This window comes from Sapajus apella, unplaced genomic scaffold, assembly GCF_009761245.1.
Source record: "Sapajus apella isolate SASKATOON/1434 unplaced genomic scaffold, GSC_monkey_1.0 scaffold13, whole genome shotgun sequence".
Taxonomy (NCBI): Eukaryota; Metazoa; Chordata; class Mammalia; order Primates; family Cebidae; genus Sapajus; species Sapajus apella.
In genome coordinates, this window is record NW_022436953.1 from 32,902,045 (window position 1) to 32,918,674 (window position 16,630).

The 16,630-nt window shown below is 48.6% G+C and overlaps 1 protein-coding gene across 11 annotated transcripts in view; it reads right to left on the reverse strand.

Moving 5' to 3' along the window:
- The window catches only part of EBF3 (EBF transcription factor 3), a 127,270-nt gene extending 110,900 nt beyond the window's left edge, over window positions 1-16,370 (reverse strand). For 6 of the 11 annotated variants that reach the window (XM_032282019.1, XM_032282017.1, XM_032282018.1 and 3 more), the window contains exons 1-6: window positions 15,735-16,370; window positions 15,473-15,629; window positions 15,043-15,106; window positions 14,253-14,308; window positions 11,035-11,108; window positions 9,342-9,410 (exon numbers count right to left, since the gene is read on the reverse strand). In XM_032282019.1, coding sequence (XP_032137910.1) covers window positions 9,342-9,410; window positions 11,035-11,108; window positions 14,253-14,308; window positions 15,043-15,106; window positions 15,473-15,629; window positions 15,735-15,868 — 554 coding nt within the window. In that variant the 5' untranslated portion in view covers window positions 15,869-16,370. The remainder of the gene's footprint in view (window positions 1-9,341; window positions 9,411-11,034; window positions 11,109-14,252; window positions 14,309-15,042; window positions 15,107-15,472; window positions 15,630-15,734) is intronic. The other 5 variants (XM_032282020.1, XM_032282021.1, XM_032282012.1 and 2 more) reach the window with 2 other exon arrangements.
- Window positions 16,371-16,630: the final 260 nt, after the last annotated feature.

The window sequence follows — 16,630 nt, forward strand, 5'->3', positions numbered from 1 at the left end:
TCCCAATAATTTAATCATTTTCCTTTTATGGCCTATGCTATTTAAATATTCCAAAATAGTGTTATTGAGGAAATAAACCCCTTATAATAAGTGCAATTGAGCCACGCCACTTAAATTCTGAATATCAAGTTAAAATGTTTTCATTTCTTTCTTTGCAAAGGAACCAAATGCTTTGGGGAAAAAAAAAAAAAAAAAGCTGGGCAGGACAGGCAAACTTCCAAAGGCCAGGCAGCCCCACTGACGACATCCAAACACCAAAACGTGACCAGCTGCCGTCAAGCTCAGGAGTGAAGGATTTCACTACAAAACACCAAGACACCGAACGGAAGGAAGCAGAGTGCCCAGAAACCCTTAAGAAGAAACAAAAATTACATTCAAAGAGAGTATTATCGGTGAGCTAAGAAGCCACAAGAAGACATGGAAGAAACTTAAATGCACACTGCTCAGTGAAAGAAGCCAGTCTGGGCCAGGCACGGTGGCTCACGTCTGTAATCCTAGCACTTTGGTAGGCCAAAGCGGGTGGATCACCTGAGGTCAGGAGTTCAAGACCAGCCTGACCAACAGGGTGAAACCCATCTCTACTAAAAATACAAAAAATTAGCCGGGAGTGGTGGCTTATGCCTGTAGTCCCAGCTACTTGGGAGTCTGAGGCAGGTGAACTGCTTGAACCTGGGAGGAGGAGGTTGCAGTGAGCCAAGAGTGGGCCACTGCACTCCAGCCTGGGCAGCAAAAGCGAAAACTTCATCTCAAAAAAAAAAAAGCAAGTCTGGAAAGACTACCTAATGTACGCTACCAACTCTACCACATTCCGAAAAAGAAAAACTAGAGATACAGTAAGAGGATCCAGGGGTGCCAGGGGTTCAAGGAAGGGGGAGGGGTGGCGAGGTGGAACACACGTGAAACTATTCCACACGGCACTGTCATGGCAGGTACGTGTCATGGTTTTGCCAAAACCCATCAGAGATGCAACACCGAGAGTGAACCCAGTGAAAACTGCGGACTTTAGTTCATACTCGAGTACCAGCATTGGCTCAGGCGTGATGAGGATACCACAGCAACGCAAAACGTCAACACTGGGGGAAACTGGGGGGCGGAGGAAGGTGGGGGATATGGAAACTTGGAACTCTCAGCTCATTTTTCTGTAAACCTAACACTTCTCTAAAAGATAGTCACTGTTTTAAAGCGTTATGAGAACACCTTTAAATCCGCATCTGATGCAGAGGAAGACAAGACCAGGTTAGGGGAGCCTGTCGCTGATGTGGCTTCAATGTCCCTGCTTCACACCCTGCCCCCCAAGCTGCTTGCATCTCCCCGTCCTTCCTCCTGGCCATGGGATGTCATCCTACAGAGCCAGACGTGCGGTTAACAAGGACAAGTTGGAAAGGACACTTGCATTCATCTATCAGAAGAGCATTTAGGCTCCTGCCAGCCACATCCCCTGGTGCTGAAGTTCTCAAAAAACTTAGGGGGCACTCAGGGAGGAGCGTCTCCCCAAACCAGGGCTGGTGAGCAGCATCCTGGGTTCCAAGGGCAAGACCAAGCTGGCTTTCCTGGGTCTTATGTAAAATAAAAGGGCACTCCCCCATTGGGCCTTAATGACCCTATTCCAAGTGATGGGACTCTTGGGGGAGCGGGACCTTTGATGCAGGCCTCACCGCTGCCCAGAGTTGGGGTGAGCCTGCTAGGGATCCCCCATGTATGCCTGGGGAAGGTGCACGCTGCCCACCCTTGCCCGTAATCAGATCCTTGCAGGCGGGCTTGTGCAGCACACATGTCATCCTCAGATGGCCCCAGCCCAGGACAGGCCCCCAGACCTGTTTCCAGCAGCTCCCTAACATCCAGGTTGGCCATCTCTGTGCAAGCTTTCCAATTCAATGAAAACTTACAGAAAGCGGGAGGGAAACCTGACCGAGCTGGCAGGCCTCAGCAGTCAAGGCTGGTCTTTCTCCCTTTTTGTAAATTCACCCTCACAAGGGCAAATGCTTTTAGGGCCTTAAACACTGCCAAAGTTTTGTTTCCTCGTGTGCTTTAGCATGGCACCCTGCCCCCAACTGCTTTCTGCTGAAAGGGACAGAGGAAAATATAGGCAGGAGGGTGGAGAGAGGAGGGAGGAGGCAGGAGGGAGGGGAGGGGGCGGAGGCAGGGGCGGCGGCTGGAGCTGCCTGTCTGGGCAAATGCACGGCCTCCTCTCCAGATGTGCAGGCAGCTCCGTCTTCCAGCAGAGACACGCTGGAGCCGACTCCTTCCGCTCGCGGGGCCTGGGCTCCATGTCCTACAACAACACAACCGCGAGCCCCTTCCTTTCCGCACATGTTAAACTCATTTCCTAGTGAATTACTGGGAAGGCTGGGCCGCCCCCACCACTCCCTGCAGAGGATGCGCCCATCCACTCGGGCACCACAGCCCTGCCTGACTTTTGAGTATTTTCTAGCTGAGCAACTTCCAGCAAAGGAATTAAAGAGGGATCGTTTTCATTTGTGTTGTTTTTCAAGGGAAGGGGAAATGAGTGATTCAAAAACAACTAAAATAAGAGTTTCCCTATACCCTGCAGTGCCCTCCCTCGAATTGTTGGCAAATTTATAGCATTTACTCTTTTGACAGATACAGCTGACCTTTTTCTGAATACGTCGTTTTGAAAACACTTTTCTCAAGCTTCTACAATTTAATGAATGCTAGTTGCCCCAAAGTCTAAGAAGCTTATAAAATTCAACCAGAACAACAAAAAAAACCCTTAAACCGTAAAATTCCTGCACTAATTTTTCTAAATGATAGCCATATTTTTATTTGAAAGCATGCGTGATGCCAGCATAATGTCTCATTATATAGAATTTGGACCACAAACATTTTTGGGAGATTTGCTATTGAGATAAACAAACATGAGGAGCTGTGTTCTGGCAAGCTGACGGAGGGAATGGTTTTCATCTTCTCCAAGTGTAGGCTCCAGAAGCTTTGCCAACTGCAGGTTAAGCTCCTTGAGTTTTCACTTCCTGTACCCCCACCTGTCAATCACTTCCTGTCTGCAACACAATTTCCATCATTAGGGCTTGGAATTTTTATCTTCTCCAACGTGTCTCCCTTTACCACTGTTAGTTTGAATTCTGGTAAATTATTCACCATCTTTAAAAAGTAACCAAAAATTACAGCACCACAGTGAGCCACCTATGCCTAGCAAAGATCATCATCCCCCTGGTCTGTCTCCTTAAGGCTTTGACGAGGCCAGCTTCTCCTGCTCTCTTCGGCATCAGGAGAAGGGCTCTGGCCAGCCCCAATTATCTTCTGGTGCACAGAGTAATTATTTGCTTCCTGTAAGCATGCGTAACAGAACCTCGAGTTTGGACGGCTTTCCATAAAGTAATCCAATTCAGCCATGCCATCCTAACACAATTACAGGCACTGCAATATCTTCGCTCCTCACCTGATAAGGCTGCCGCAGCGGCGCAAGATGGTTTGCGTCAACATGCCTCCCAGAGTATAGCTTCTGACAGCCCTGCTTCCAGCCCTGGCTTCCACCCTTGCACGTTCATACCCGGCTGCCTGTGGCTGCGGGTCCCGGGCAGGCAACACGAAGAGGTTTTCACCCTTGCACAAGCCGACGGGAATCCGAGTTGGAGCAGAGTGATGCGGAAGTCACTGTGGGTGTGTGGCTTGTTTTCAAACCCAGCCCTGACTGGCCTGGCGGTCCAATCCTTACCCAGGCCAGGCGGACATAAATCTCGCAGGCCTCCTCGGCCTGGGCCAGAGATGCAGACCTGGGCCTGGTGATGGCCCCAACCCACGGCAGCAGGCGACCACGCGCGCTGTGGCACACGGCAGAGGCTCACCGTGCCGCCGGCGTGGTACACACATGCATCGCAAGGTTGTGGGCAGAGCAAACCTAAAAAGTGGGCACTGTGTTTGGTGCCTCCCTCTTTAAATGAAAGCATGTCATTGTGCCTCCATAATGCAGCTCTTCCTTTTCTGTTTATTTTCAGAAGTTTGGGAGAAAAAAATTGAAAGGATGAATGAATGCAGTGAACTTTTTGCCTCTCCCTACTGGCGCTGCCAGGGAATAAAACAGCCATTCACACCTGAGCTCGGCGAAGCCAAATGGGGCTGGTGCCAGCCAGAATCAGATTCTTTGTAGCCACATCCATTCATCCAAAGAGTGCTTTAATATTGCCAAATTTCTAGCCAATATTTTCCCTTCACTGAAGCCCAATGTATTAAAACAGACCCTGAACCAAAGAGCGTCTCCAACGCACAGCCTCCGCCAAGAGAGGAACTTCAGGACCTCAAGGCCTATCCAATGATAATTATATTCACATCTTTAAGAAAACTGAGAAGGAAAAATTAACACCAAACTATACTGTTTTCATTGCATTATGCAGATGAAATGACAAGTTGTCATTTAAGAAGTTAATAAACAGTCTCCGTTTTGCAGGTTATCCAAATGCTACTGAATAGAAAACCTTGGATCCCTAAATGATGTGTAATTAATATTATTTTTAAAATCCTCCTTGACAGGCCGGGGCTTAGCCAAAATGTAAATGACATTAAAGAAGACAATGAATTTAATTTTATTTAATGTCCCTTTTTGCAGATCCTCATTTACATAGCATTTTTAACAAAAGGTTGACCTTATAAATGCTGGCATTTGTACAGCTTCAGCAGAGTTGGATTTAATCACGCTCGTGCAAAGCCATGAGGGAGGAAGCTTTAAGTTCTCTGCTTGGAGATGGAGTAGGAATAAAAACATTGGGACTGGTCAAATGTTTATCCTCCCCGCTTCTGAAAACAACCTGACAAGAAGATGTAAAGGGCTAGGGAATAGCCCGGTGCTGTTTGTAAGGCTTGGTAATAATCATACATAATCGTTTGGAAATATAGCTAATAAAAAATATAATGAGTGTTCAGCAAAATCGGCATTAGGCCCAAATTACATGATATTAATACTTGAACAGGTGCAGAAAGGCGCTTTAAATGAGGTAAATGAATAAAATGTCCCAGAGCACAACTGTGTGTGCTGACAAAAAGTCAATCCCATGAATAATTCAGTGAGCAGGACTGCCAGCAAAGGTCGGCTCTCTTTGACCTTTGTGACAGGAAGTGAAAGGAAACACTGTTGACTAAAAAAAAAAAAAGAAAAGAAAAGAAAGAAAGAAAAGAAAAGGAAGAAAGAAAAAAGACAGAAAATCTCCAATCGGGCTACCGTTCCACAGCCACTTTAAAGGTGTAAACTTAAAACACACACATGAATCAAAGTCAGGCTGTACAGGGTTGGGGTGCGCAGAGCTGAAATGGGGGGAGCCAGGTCATCTGACTCAAGACAATGTGAAATCACAGACAATGGAAGGTTAAGCAAATAATATTTCCCTACGATGCAACGTCAATTACACATAAAAATCTGAGGTCAGCTGAAAAGTATTTTCAGAGCCCACGGGGTTGAAATTTTATAACAGCTGTTAAATATGACAAAACTTCATCCCCCCCACCACCAAAACTAAAGCAATTCCAAACTCCGTATGAAAGAAAATGGGATAAACAGATGTCTGGCTTCCAGACAGGAAAGTAGGGCAGACTTGGAATGATAAGTCTCCTAACTCTATAGACTAATGCCAGATTGATTGGGGAGGGGGCACCGCCTGCCACAGAGATGCCAGCGAGTGGGACACCAGAGACGGTGCCATCTGGAACCGTCCCACCGAGCCCGCTCCCAGCGCTGCGTGGAGCCCCTGCGTGTGCCCGGCCAGCCTGGTCAGCTACAGCCCCTGCTCCCACCACCCCCACAGCTGGCCTCCCCACTTTGCAACAGTTGGACCTCACACCTTCGGTCCACTCAGCCCAAGCAAAGAGTGGAAGGAAAGGAGGATGCACCTTCCTGGGCATTTCCAGAGCTCCTTGGGAAACAGACCGGGATGGCACGAGCAAGTGATGGGAGCCAGAGTGTGGTGTTGGCTTAGCAGCTACACCGACATCCTGTAATCATTTGCAGCCCTTGGAATGCACGGGTGAAACAGGAGAGATTTATCTGTTCATAGTTGGGATATGTGGACAATGGGTGTTCCTAATGAAGACCATCTGCTTTTGTGTTTTCCCAGAAAACATTATTCCATGAGGAAAATGATACTCCCATCCTTTTCAGCAATACCATAAAAAATCATGCGTGTGTGTGCACACACATGTAGATACATATGTAGAAAAGGAGTGCATGTGTGTGCATGTGTGTGCACTCTTCCTTTGCTTGTATTTGGTTCTCTGCAGGTCACACGATTTACCATAGATACTTTCTTCCTGTAGTATCTCTTTATTGACCATGCTTTTTACTTTACAATGTTATGTTTCTCCTTTGCTCCATAAGCTGTTACATTATTTTACGTAAGCTGCATATAGTTATAACCATGGTGCTATTTAAAAAATTGTTTCTCTAGCAATGTTTTATGAGAAAGAAAACAGTTAACATAAGTGAAACCTTTGCAGTGCATGAAAAGGGTTTTGTAATGGGAAACAGCCTCACTTCCCCCCCCTCTTTTTTTTTCTCCAAAGGGTCTTCATGCCATTCATAAGTATTTAATGCTTCTGAAAGATAACTGAACTAAATTGTGTAATTAATTGATTTAAGGCATCAGAGTCTATAGAATGTGATTACCCTGCCAGAGCAGGGAGCTTACTTCTCTGTTCTCATAACACAGAAAAGCAGTCTCAACGTGCCGGAAGAGGCTCGGTGTGGGTTGGAACAAATGTGGGCCCATTGATCTCAATTCAGGTTGGAATTATTGGTTTATATCCTCAGGACAAATATGCCTTATCTGGTCAGAACCTGCTCAATGTATCCAAAGGCCACAAGGAGCCGGCAAAGCACGTTGTCTATAATTCTCTTTTAAGCCAACTAGCCAAATGAGATGCTGCTGATGGGGACCTGGAAACTGACTCCCCAGTCTGGTGGGACATTTTATTCTGCAATACTCAAGAGAAAACACAGGCCAGAAACTCAACAGAAGCAACTAAATTTCAGAGGCAACATACACCCCACAGAAATGATTATCGTTATGAAACTGAAACGCATCTCAGTTGGAAAACACGGTATCACTCTAAAGAGGCTGCCCTCCTCTAGGTATTCTTCCTTCTCTGATTAATCTAATCTGCCCTAGTGAACACTAAATTCTTCATTTTTTTCATGTAGAAATATGCCTTAAGCTGGAGACAGTGCCAATATTGCAATCATTTCTCAGGGATTTACAACAGACAACACAATGCTAATAGCACTTTGCCATTTTAAGTGACAGCTTTCTTAAGAATGCTAAAAATGTACACTGTATTTGTCATTTCATAAAACTATCCTTACCTTAAAATCCCTAACATATACGGTGATTAAAATTTCTATAAAATTGTCATATCTTTGAATTTAGAGGCAGAGCAGATTTTTCATCAATAATTAAGACCTCCAAAGCATTTTTGCCAGCCGCAAATGGAGCTTCAATCCTCCTTATTCAAATAAACATGGTAAACCCATTAACCAAATGTTTTCACATTTTTCCCCTCCTCTCATGCTTCTAGAATATCAAATAATCACACACTTCTCTTAGGTTATAGGAATATGAGTAATCTCAGCACATATTTTAATTAACCAAATAAAAGATAGTATTCTCTCAGACAAGAATTAAAGAGTATATTTCTGCATATGGGGAAAGATATTTCCCACTATATGATAAAAACTGAGTATTAAAAGTTACTATCAATAGTCAATAAAGGATTGAATGTTGCACAAATCCGAAGTGATTTTAGAGGGAAAACACAGCATCCAAAATGTTAGTCAAATCAACATGGCTACTTCATTATTGTGGCATGCTAGAAATCTCACACTTTATAAACAAATGCACCTTTAAAATTTGAAGTATCACTCCAAAGATGAAACACGTTCACAATCCTTCATTCAAAGCCAACATGCACCGCCTTTCCAAGCAATTTATACTCAGACAAGACTCCAACAGCTCACACACTTCTAAGCCCATCAAAAAAATAAATTCAGTTACAAGACAATAATCTAAGGCTATATGATTTCCATAGCCACAACACTAAAGACAGATATAATTATATTGATTTTCGTAGTCCGAGTTCTCTAAAGTGTTGAACTTGTTCTCAATTGCCTGAGTGACGGCCACAACTGGTCAACCCTATTTGATTACTCATAAGAGAGCTGTCCCTTCTGTCAGATACCGAACATTCTCCACTAAGCAAACAGCTATTCCAGCTAGTTAAACATTAGCATTGCTCTCCACTGGTGGCGCATATTTCTTTAGGCTTAACTCATGGAGTTTTCCGGGTTTAATTTTTCAGACACTGGACAGCAAAGTTCATGATCAAAAGATAACTCTGTAATGAAAGCTGTGGAAATTGAACCCCTCTTCAAAACTGTCCAAACCTCTGCTTCACAAAACTGGTGTCATATGTACACATCTAACATTTATTCAATTTGGGTACCAATTTCAAAATCTGCAGTCAATCACACACTAGGCCTTTTGCTGCTACCCATTGTTGGGAAGAAAGAAATCCTCCTCTCCTGCACCGCACGGAAACCCAGCGAGTTGGGAGAGGGCTGGGCAAGGAGGGTGGTGGTGTTTTCGTTGCTTCAACTAAAGCTATGCCAAATGCACATTAGCACCATTAGGGCTACTGATTGGTATCTTAAAAGGATGCAGCCTTGCCCAAGGAATACGAGACACAGCAAGATGAAGAGCAGCAAATGTAAAGAATGCATACAGCTAATCGAGTTATGAAAATTAATGTTGGAACATGTAACCAGCATGTGTAATTAGTTTCAATTATAACAACTTTGGTTTGTTAGTTACATATTTGCTACTTGACATAAAACGACAGCCACAATTGGAAAAAAATTAGGACACATTTTGCAACTAATTGAGAGCAGATTAAATTCATTCTAACACTGGGCAACAATTACAACAGTAACATCACCCAAGTCTCAACTTCAACTTTCATCAGAGATAAAAATAACGTAAAAATGAAATACTTGTTAACAAATTAGCAAAAAGCATTTTATGACATATCTCTAGGTTTAAAGCCAGAAACTCTCTAGGCATAAAGTGCTCCTCACAGTGAGAGCAGTGGCAGATGAAACTGCTTCCCTTGACAACTCGCAAGCAATTACTGAATCCCCACAGAGCGAGCCACCAGGTTTCCAAGCCAACCCACCTGTGCATGATAACACACGCGGACAACAAATGGTGCAAGGCACAAGATGGGCTCAACACCAGCCTCAAAAATATGGAGCAACTGGAAACCATGCAAGGCAAAAGGTTTTCTTGCTGCTGCGGTTTTGTTTTGAAAAATAAAGAAGTCATCCTTACCTGTCAATGATTACAGGGTCTGAGGGCGTTTCGTTTCTATTGCCACAACTTTTCTTGTCACAGCACCGGCTGTGGAGCAATTGTAAACAGTGGTTTTAATATGCATTTCACCCTTTTATGCCCGACTTGTAATTTTTTTTTTTTTTTCTGAAGTCTGACAATGAAGCGGCAGGAGCTAAGAAAACAGTTCCCTTACCAAGGCAGTTTGGAGAATTTAAACCCAGTGAGTTCAGGTGTTCTGCGGCTAAACTTATGGTGTAACTTTCTACCGTTAGGAGCGAAGTTCACCGTATCTGTTAATACCAGGAGAGTAACCAGAGCACTATATAAATTGTGATGCTAAAATATGGAAAACATGTTGTCAGTGTTTGTCTTTGCAATGAACTGAGGAGAAGGGAAGGCAGGAGGCTTGGGAATAACTTTTCACAGCTTCGGCTTTTGTTTACCTCTAATTGTCAAGCTGTTATTTCTGGAAAAGATGCAAGATGCCACCTTCAACCAATATTTCTTTTGGGCATTTATTAATTATAACCACAAAAGCATGCATCCATCTATCACAAACTTCTATTGTTCCTTCTTTAAGCCTACCTTAACTCTGTTATTGAAACTTTAATTAAAGCAGAAATGAAACAAAAATGTTATGCTTCTTGCATTTTAAAAAAGCATACTTGTATAATGGTTACATGTCTAAATTAGCTAAATTAACACCATATGGTAGGCAAAGTATATAAAGCCTTTTAAAGCTGACAGCTAAAGTGATTAAAGAAAGTCTACAGTCTTCCACTTAGAGCTTAAATCACATCTGTGCGCTTTCTATGTTAATTGCAGTACATGCAGAAGTGGATAATAAAGAAATTCCACTTTATTGGTTGTAATTTATATTTATTACCTGATATGAGAAAAAGTCAGCTTTTGTATATTAGTGCTGTAACAATATGTCTGCTCAGAAATGGCATTTAGGCAGCCGGCATCATAGCCAGGCAGAGTATGCCCCTCAGAGTACGCGGCCTGCTACTGTAGCCTGGAAGCCTGCAACGCTCTCCTTGCTATTCCTTGCAACTATATTTCACATGCCACACATACAAAGTCAATGATGCATTTTTATTTGCCATGTAGGGGTGAAACTCTTGTGGTAGTTAGAAAAAAACAGGTGGGAAATTGCTCTTCTGACAGAGATCTCAAGTAACGGGCACGCTATCTAACAACAACATGAACGCTGCATCGCTGCTCTAGGGAAGAGGTTAACTGACAGAATCACAATCCAATTCTCACATACACGCGCGCTATAATAAGTACAAAAGAGTTTCCTTTTTATCAATAACAGACAATTGTATATCTCAGGATGCGAGAGCCTGAGAAGGAAGTAGTAAAATGATTCCGAGCGATCTCTGACTCCTCCGGCACCGCGGACAGATGCATCACCCAGACCTGTTTTCATTTTTGACTACATCGCAACCACACGGCCCCCATATTAATCCGCTCTGCTGAGCAGCCGGTCGCGTCCACAGTCCGCGCTGGGAGGAAGGAGCGCGGGCTCCTCCGCGGCCCTGCGCGAGGCCTCGGGCCGATTACATTTCAATCGATGCCCTTCCCGAAGCTGGGCGGGGTGGTGGCGCCTGGACGCGGCGTCTTTTGTAGACGCAGCTGGCGCCGAGGCCGCCCGCGCCCCCACCGCCCGCCGCCCGCCGCTCACCTGCACATGATCTCGTGGGTCAGCAGCACACGGCACATCTCCGGGTTCTTGTCCTGGCCCTCGTATACGATGGCCTGCGCGGGGGATAAGCAGAGGCTGGGGTTACACGGCGCCCGCGGCTTTGGCGCCAAATCGCCCCGGGCGCTGCAGGCCTGGTTGGCAGCAGGTGCACCACGCTCGAGGGGAGGCCGCGCGGCCGCCTCCCGGCCACCCTCCCGACCGAGTCACCCTCGGAGAGCCCGGCTAGGCCGCGGTGGCTTCTCCCTCCCCTGCCTCCCAGCCTCCTCCCCGCGGCGCCCTCCAGGCCTGCGAAGGGCCTTCGGCTGCAGGGAGGGCGCTGGCTGCGCTCGGGCCGCGGGGAGGGCAGGGCCAGGAAGGCCGAGGCCGAGGTGCAGGGAGCGAGAGCCCGCTGGCACCGACCGCGGCACCGGGTCCCTTCTGTGTTCCGCGCCGCCGCCAGGCCGAGTCCTCGGGCCATTGTCTGCACCAAGTTCCAATCTGCATGCTCGGAGAGGCCGATCGGAACGCCCTGAGGCTAAGGAAGCGGGGAACGGCGGTCACGGCGCAGGAGCAGTTTGCCCAGGGCCGAAGGCCGCTCCCGCCCTGCCCTGCGCGCTCCCCGGGCTCTGGCAAGTCTGGCTCCCCGCGGCTTCCCGCGTTCCAAACCCAAAAGCCCCCGGCGAGCAGGCCCTCTCGGACCGGCCGCCGCCCCGAGCCCCCGGGGCCGCCCTGGGTGGTGGGCAGCGACCTGGGCTCTGCACGCTGCGGGCGGCCGGGGGGCCCGGGCGGGAGGCCCAGGCGCAGCAGCCGCACGTGGGCCGGGACGTCGCCAGCGCCCCGCCAGAGTGCCGGGGCCCCTGGGCGCCCGAGCCCGCGCGGCCACGTGCTCCTCGCCGGGATGATATTTGGAAAGAAAGTGCTAATGGCCAATCTGGTGTTTATTTTGAAACTGCTAACAATGATTTTTCTCGGGTAAAAAGGCAGTGTCTGCGCGCACGCTCTGGTGGGTTTTGAGCAGAGGCTCCGCCAGATGGTGTGAAGCCCTAGGTGCGCTCACGGCCGCGTTCAGCCGGGCTGCGCCGTAGAGAACCCGAGCTGGGGACCGGGAGCCGCCAGCGCCGCTGCCCGCCAGAGCTGGGCCTCCACCGTCGGCCTCTCGAAAAAAAAAAAAAAAAAGCTACTGGGGGAGGGGCGGGAGGCCGGGGACCGGAGCTCCAAGTTCCCGGCATAAAATTCCACGGAAAGGGGAGGGTTATCCTCTCTCTGGTTCCCGCCCCCACCCCTGGAAATTATCTAGAAATTCCTTCCAACCTCCCCGGGCACTTCTGACACTTTCCTCTACTTCCAGGCGGACAAAGCCCTTTCTGGTGAAAGCCTGGAGCTGCCCTCCTGGGAAGAGGGAAGGGTCCCCACGAACCCGGCTCACCCAGCCTCCCGCCTGGACCTGGCTCAGAACCACAGAAGTGATGGGTGTCACTGCAGGCCAACGAGCCACCTGGGGCTGCAGGGCGCGTGGCCGCAGCGGGCACCAGCGCTTCTGAGAGAGTGGCTTGTCCTCCGATGGATCCCCGTATTTATATTTGATTTATTTTTTATTTTGTAGCACAAACAGAAATCCATAAACTGTCGGTTCAGCGCCATTGACTCTTTGATCAGTTACTGGGCTATTTCTTTCCTTTTTTCCCCCCTCCATGCCCGTCACTGAAAGGAGATTAAATGCCTTTATTTTCAGCCCTGTTTACACTGCAAAGGTACAAGGCTAAATGAACAATAAAAGTGTAGTTAAAACGAAGCCTCCTCCTCCTCTGTGCAACAACAGAGAAACTTAGCGCTGCCTACATAAACCTCTTAATTAGACTATAGCGATTTCCGAAAACATTTAGCCATTATATACAAAGGAAATAAAATCACCCTGTCAACCAGCAGCCCGAGTTCCATAGGCTTCTCTGAATGGAGTGAAATAATTACAGAAAGGCACATCGCCTCTGTCTTTGTCAGAAAGACCTTAGTTTACCTGTCAGATCTGTTTTACTCTAAGAGAAAACCACACTCGTTTACCGCTGCAGACATTAAAATCTAACACGCTTGCTACCTAGGTAAGGACAAACTTTTTAAAGGGGAAATAAAATCAGCAAACTAATTGCATGCAGAGAGTGGGAGGCATATGTGCTGGGCTGCAGGAATCCCCAACGAGCTCTCCTTTACTTGGCTCACAATTCTTAAAGTTAGCATCAAAACCGAAGAAGCCACTTTCATTTCTAAGTGTGAAGTCCAGCTTAGAAGTATATTTTAAAACAATCGAGTTTATTGAATCTACAAACTGGACCTGTCCCCCTCCCCACCACAACACTCTATTTTAAGAAAATCGGGGCGGTGGGGGGGGGGAATCTTTAAAGCAACCAAATCAACAACAACACACCACCCAGCACAAAACCAGCAGCCAGAGACTGCACAATGTCAAAAAGCAATGACGCACTTTTCTCCACTTAATCACATTACTGATAGCCAATAGTTATCATCGGAAAAGTTGACCAAGACAGGTTAAATAATTTAATAAGGAACTGCTTGTAATTATGTTATTTACAAGGTATGACAGAGGGTGGGAGAGGGGGCAGAGCAGTGGACGGGTTGGAGTGACCCCTGGAGCTTGGAGTTTGAATTATGGAGCTGGGGGGCTGCGAGGTGAAGATGGACTAGAGGAGAACAAGGTGACTTTTCACCCCAACACATTTAACTTTTAAATCCAAATAAACGTCTCCTGTTACTAGACCATCACAGTGGAAAGGAGAAAAAACGAACTAATCAAGTCCAACTCGATGGGCTTAGGAGAGGAGTTAGCTGCCTTTGCTAAAGAAAAAAAAAAAAAAAAAAAAAAAATCTAATGAACTGATTCCTAGCAGAGAAGCATTTAAAAAGAAACAAGAGGGGGACATCTTGAAATGTTTCTGTCAAATATTAATTACCGTAATTAATTAAAACAATATGATTCCAATCACAGGACATTTAATAAAGCATATACGTCCTATTCTAATGACAACATCAACTATTTTACCAATCGCTTCATTCATTCCAATAAATATGGAATTCTCATTAGCATGTCAAGGAAGCTCAATGGAAAACAAATCCACGAGATCCATTTGTCAGTGCCCTTGCCTCTGAAGCCCAGAACAACCCAGGCCCAGCAGGGAAAACTCGTGCAGAGGCAAAAACTTTCTCACCTGTTTGGTCATTGAATCTATGAGGCGAACATACAGATCTTGCTCTGTCCTGACTCCTGCAAAAAACAGAGACAAATTCTCATCAGGATTTGAGCGCTGCACCTCGGGGAGGGCACACGGGGCACAGGAAGTCTGTAACTCAGGACTGCCGCCACGGTGATGCAGCAAAACTTAGGCAATCCCTTTGAAAGGGAGAAAGAGAACCCCACCACTTCTAGCTCAATTTTTTTTTTCTTTTCTTAATTAAGATCCTTAAGACTCTTAGGGTTTGCATTTCAATATGCAAGGAATTTGCCTGGTAGAGAGCAGGCCTGGTAGCTGTGCGCGGTGGGCCCAAGTGGTCGTTTATTTTTAGAAAAGAAAAAGCACCAAATGGAAACTGAGAGGCTGAACTCTTTCTAATGTCTCTCGAGGATTTAAAAAAAAAAAACAAACAAAAAAAAAAAAAAAAACACTCGTGCACAGGAAGTAAGTTATGCTCCGTTTATGGTCCTACCCCATCCCAATAATTAACATTAATTTGCAAAATTGAAAAAAGTCACTTAAAAGTGGTGTTCTGCTGGAGCCCGTATCGATCTTTTTTTTACTTTCTACTTCAGGCCCCGCCGGTTAATCATGTGAAGTGCCATCGACTTATTGATCGCTTATGTTTTGTTTTCCTTCTATGCCATGAGAAGATTTCGTGTTTACATCCATGTCATTTTAATCTCAAAATCTTTATGTCCTTTCACCAGCGCGGAAAAGGAGAGCCAGCCGCTGCAAGGGCGGCGAGCAGGCAGCAGGCACTTACCGTTGCTGTACAATAACTGGAGTTTATAGTGGATGCCGTTGTTGGTTTTCTCGTTGTTTGGCTCCTGAAAGTAACGATAAATAATTGCATTTAGTGCGATCGGTGTCAGGCGCAGCCAGCGCGCTCGGTCCCCCTCCGAGACCGAGGCCCTTCGCCTCACACATGGCAGAATTCCTAGCTCGGAGCAGCGCGGTGATGTCACTTTCCTGCTGGAAGCCCAGCGTTCTCCTCGCCCCGAGTAAGTCCGAGGGCGCAGAGAAGTTGCCCAGCCCTCGGCGGTCCCGGGCGGCCGCACGTGGCGGCGGCGGCGGCGGGGTGGCCTGGCGGAGCCGTGCCCACCGCCGAGGGGGGCACTCGAACCCCCGCGCGCCGGCACCCCCTGCCTCCCACTTCTAGAAAGAGAGAGCGTGTGATGTGTGTGTGCACTTACTTTCTCTTTCTCCACAAAGTCCACAAAAGCGGTCCTTTCAATCTCCACCGGCTGCCCCTGCCTATCGTAGAGCGCCAGCACGAAGTGGAAGAAATTGGATTTCCGGAGGTTGGAAGGCGGCTGCTTCTCGAAGTGCGCCCGCGCCAGCCCCACGCCGCTGCGGAAGGAAAGACACAGCGGCCCGGTGAGGAGCGCGGCGCCGGCCGGCGGAGGGGGCCGGGCCGGGCCGGGGCCGGGGCGCGCGGGGGCGGCCGGTACGTACCTCTGGGCGGCCGTGTTGGCGTCCACCACGCCCGCCGTGTGCATCCACGAGCGCACCGGGTTCATGCCGCTGCCCAGCGGCTCCTCCTTCATGGTCGTCCCCCCGCGCGGTATATTCTCCTGAATCCCAAACATGAAAACTGCTGGCGGCGGCCGCAGCTCCCGGCCGAAAGCGCTTCCTCGAGCAGCGGCGCTCGGGGCTCGGCGGCAGGCGGCTGCCCTGGCCGCCCTCGCCCTGCTCGGCGCCTGCGGTCCGGCCCGCCGCCGGCTTCAGCCCGTCCCGGGCAGGCGCGACATACACCAGCGGCCCGGCGCTCCGGACGGCCACGGGCGCGGAGGCGGCTCCACCGGCGGCGGCGCTTCGGAGGAGCAGGACGCGGCGGCCGCGGCGGCGCTTGTTGTTGTTGTTGTTTGCAGGCGCGCTCAACGTGGTGTCATCCTAGCCAGGCGGCGTCCGCGGCTGCAGGACACTGCGGGATCGCCCGCTTCTGGCGCGGCCCGCCTGCTCCAAAGACAAATAAACGGGGCAGTGAGTGCTGCGGCGCAGTCCCGGGCGCAGGCGGGGCGCGGCGGGGCCTGGAGCGGCGCGCGCAGCGGACGGAGGCGCACAAAACTCAGCCCTCTCTCCCCGAGGAATGGACCCTTTCCCGGGAGCCAAAACTCGAAGCCCCCGGGAGCGGCGCTGTCAGAGGGTGACGTCGGGGGGCGGTGCCTGCGCCATATATGGGAGCGGCCGCCCCTCGCCGCGCCCCTCGCCGCCGCCGCCGCCGCGCTCGCCGACTGACTGCCTGACGGCGCCGCGAGCCGGCCCGAGCCCCGCGAGCCCCGCGAGCCCCGCCGCAGCCGAGCGCCACCGAGCGCCGCCACCGCCCCCCGCCACGCACCGCGGCTCCTCGC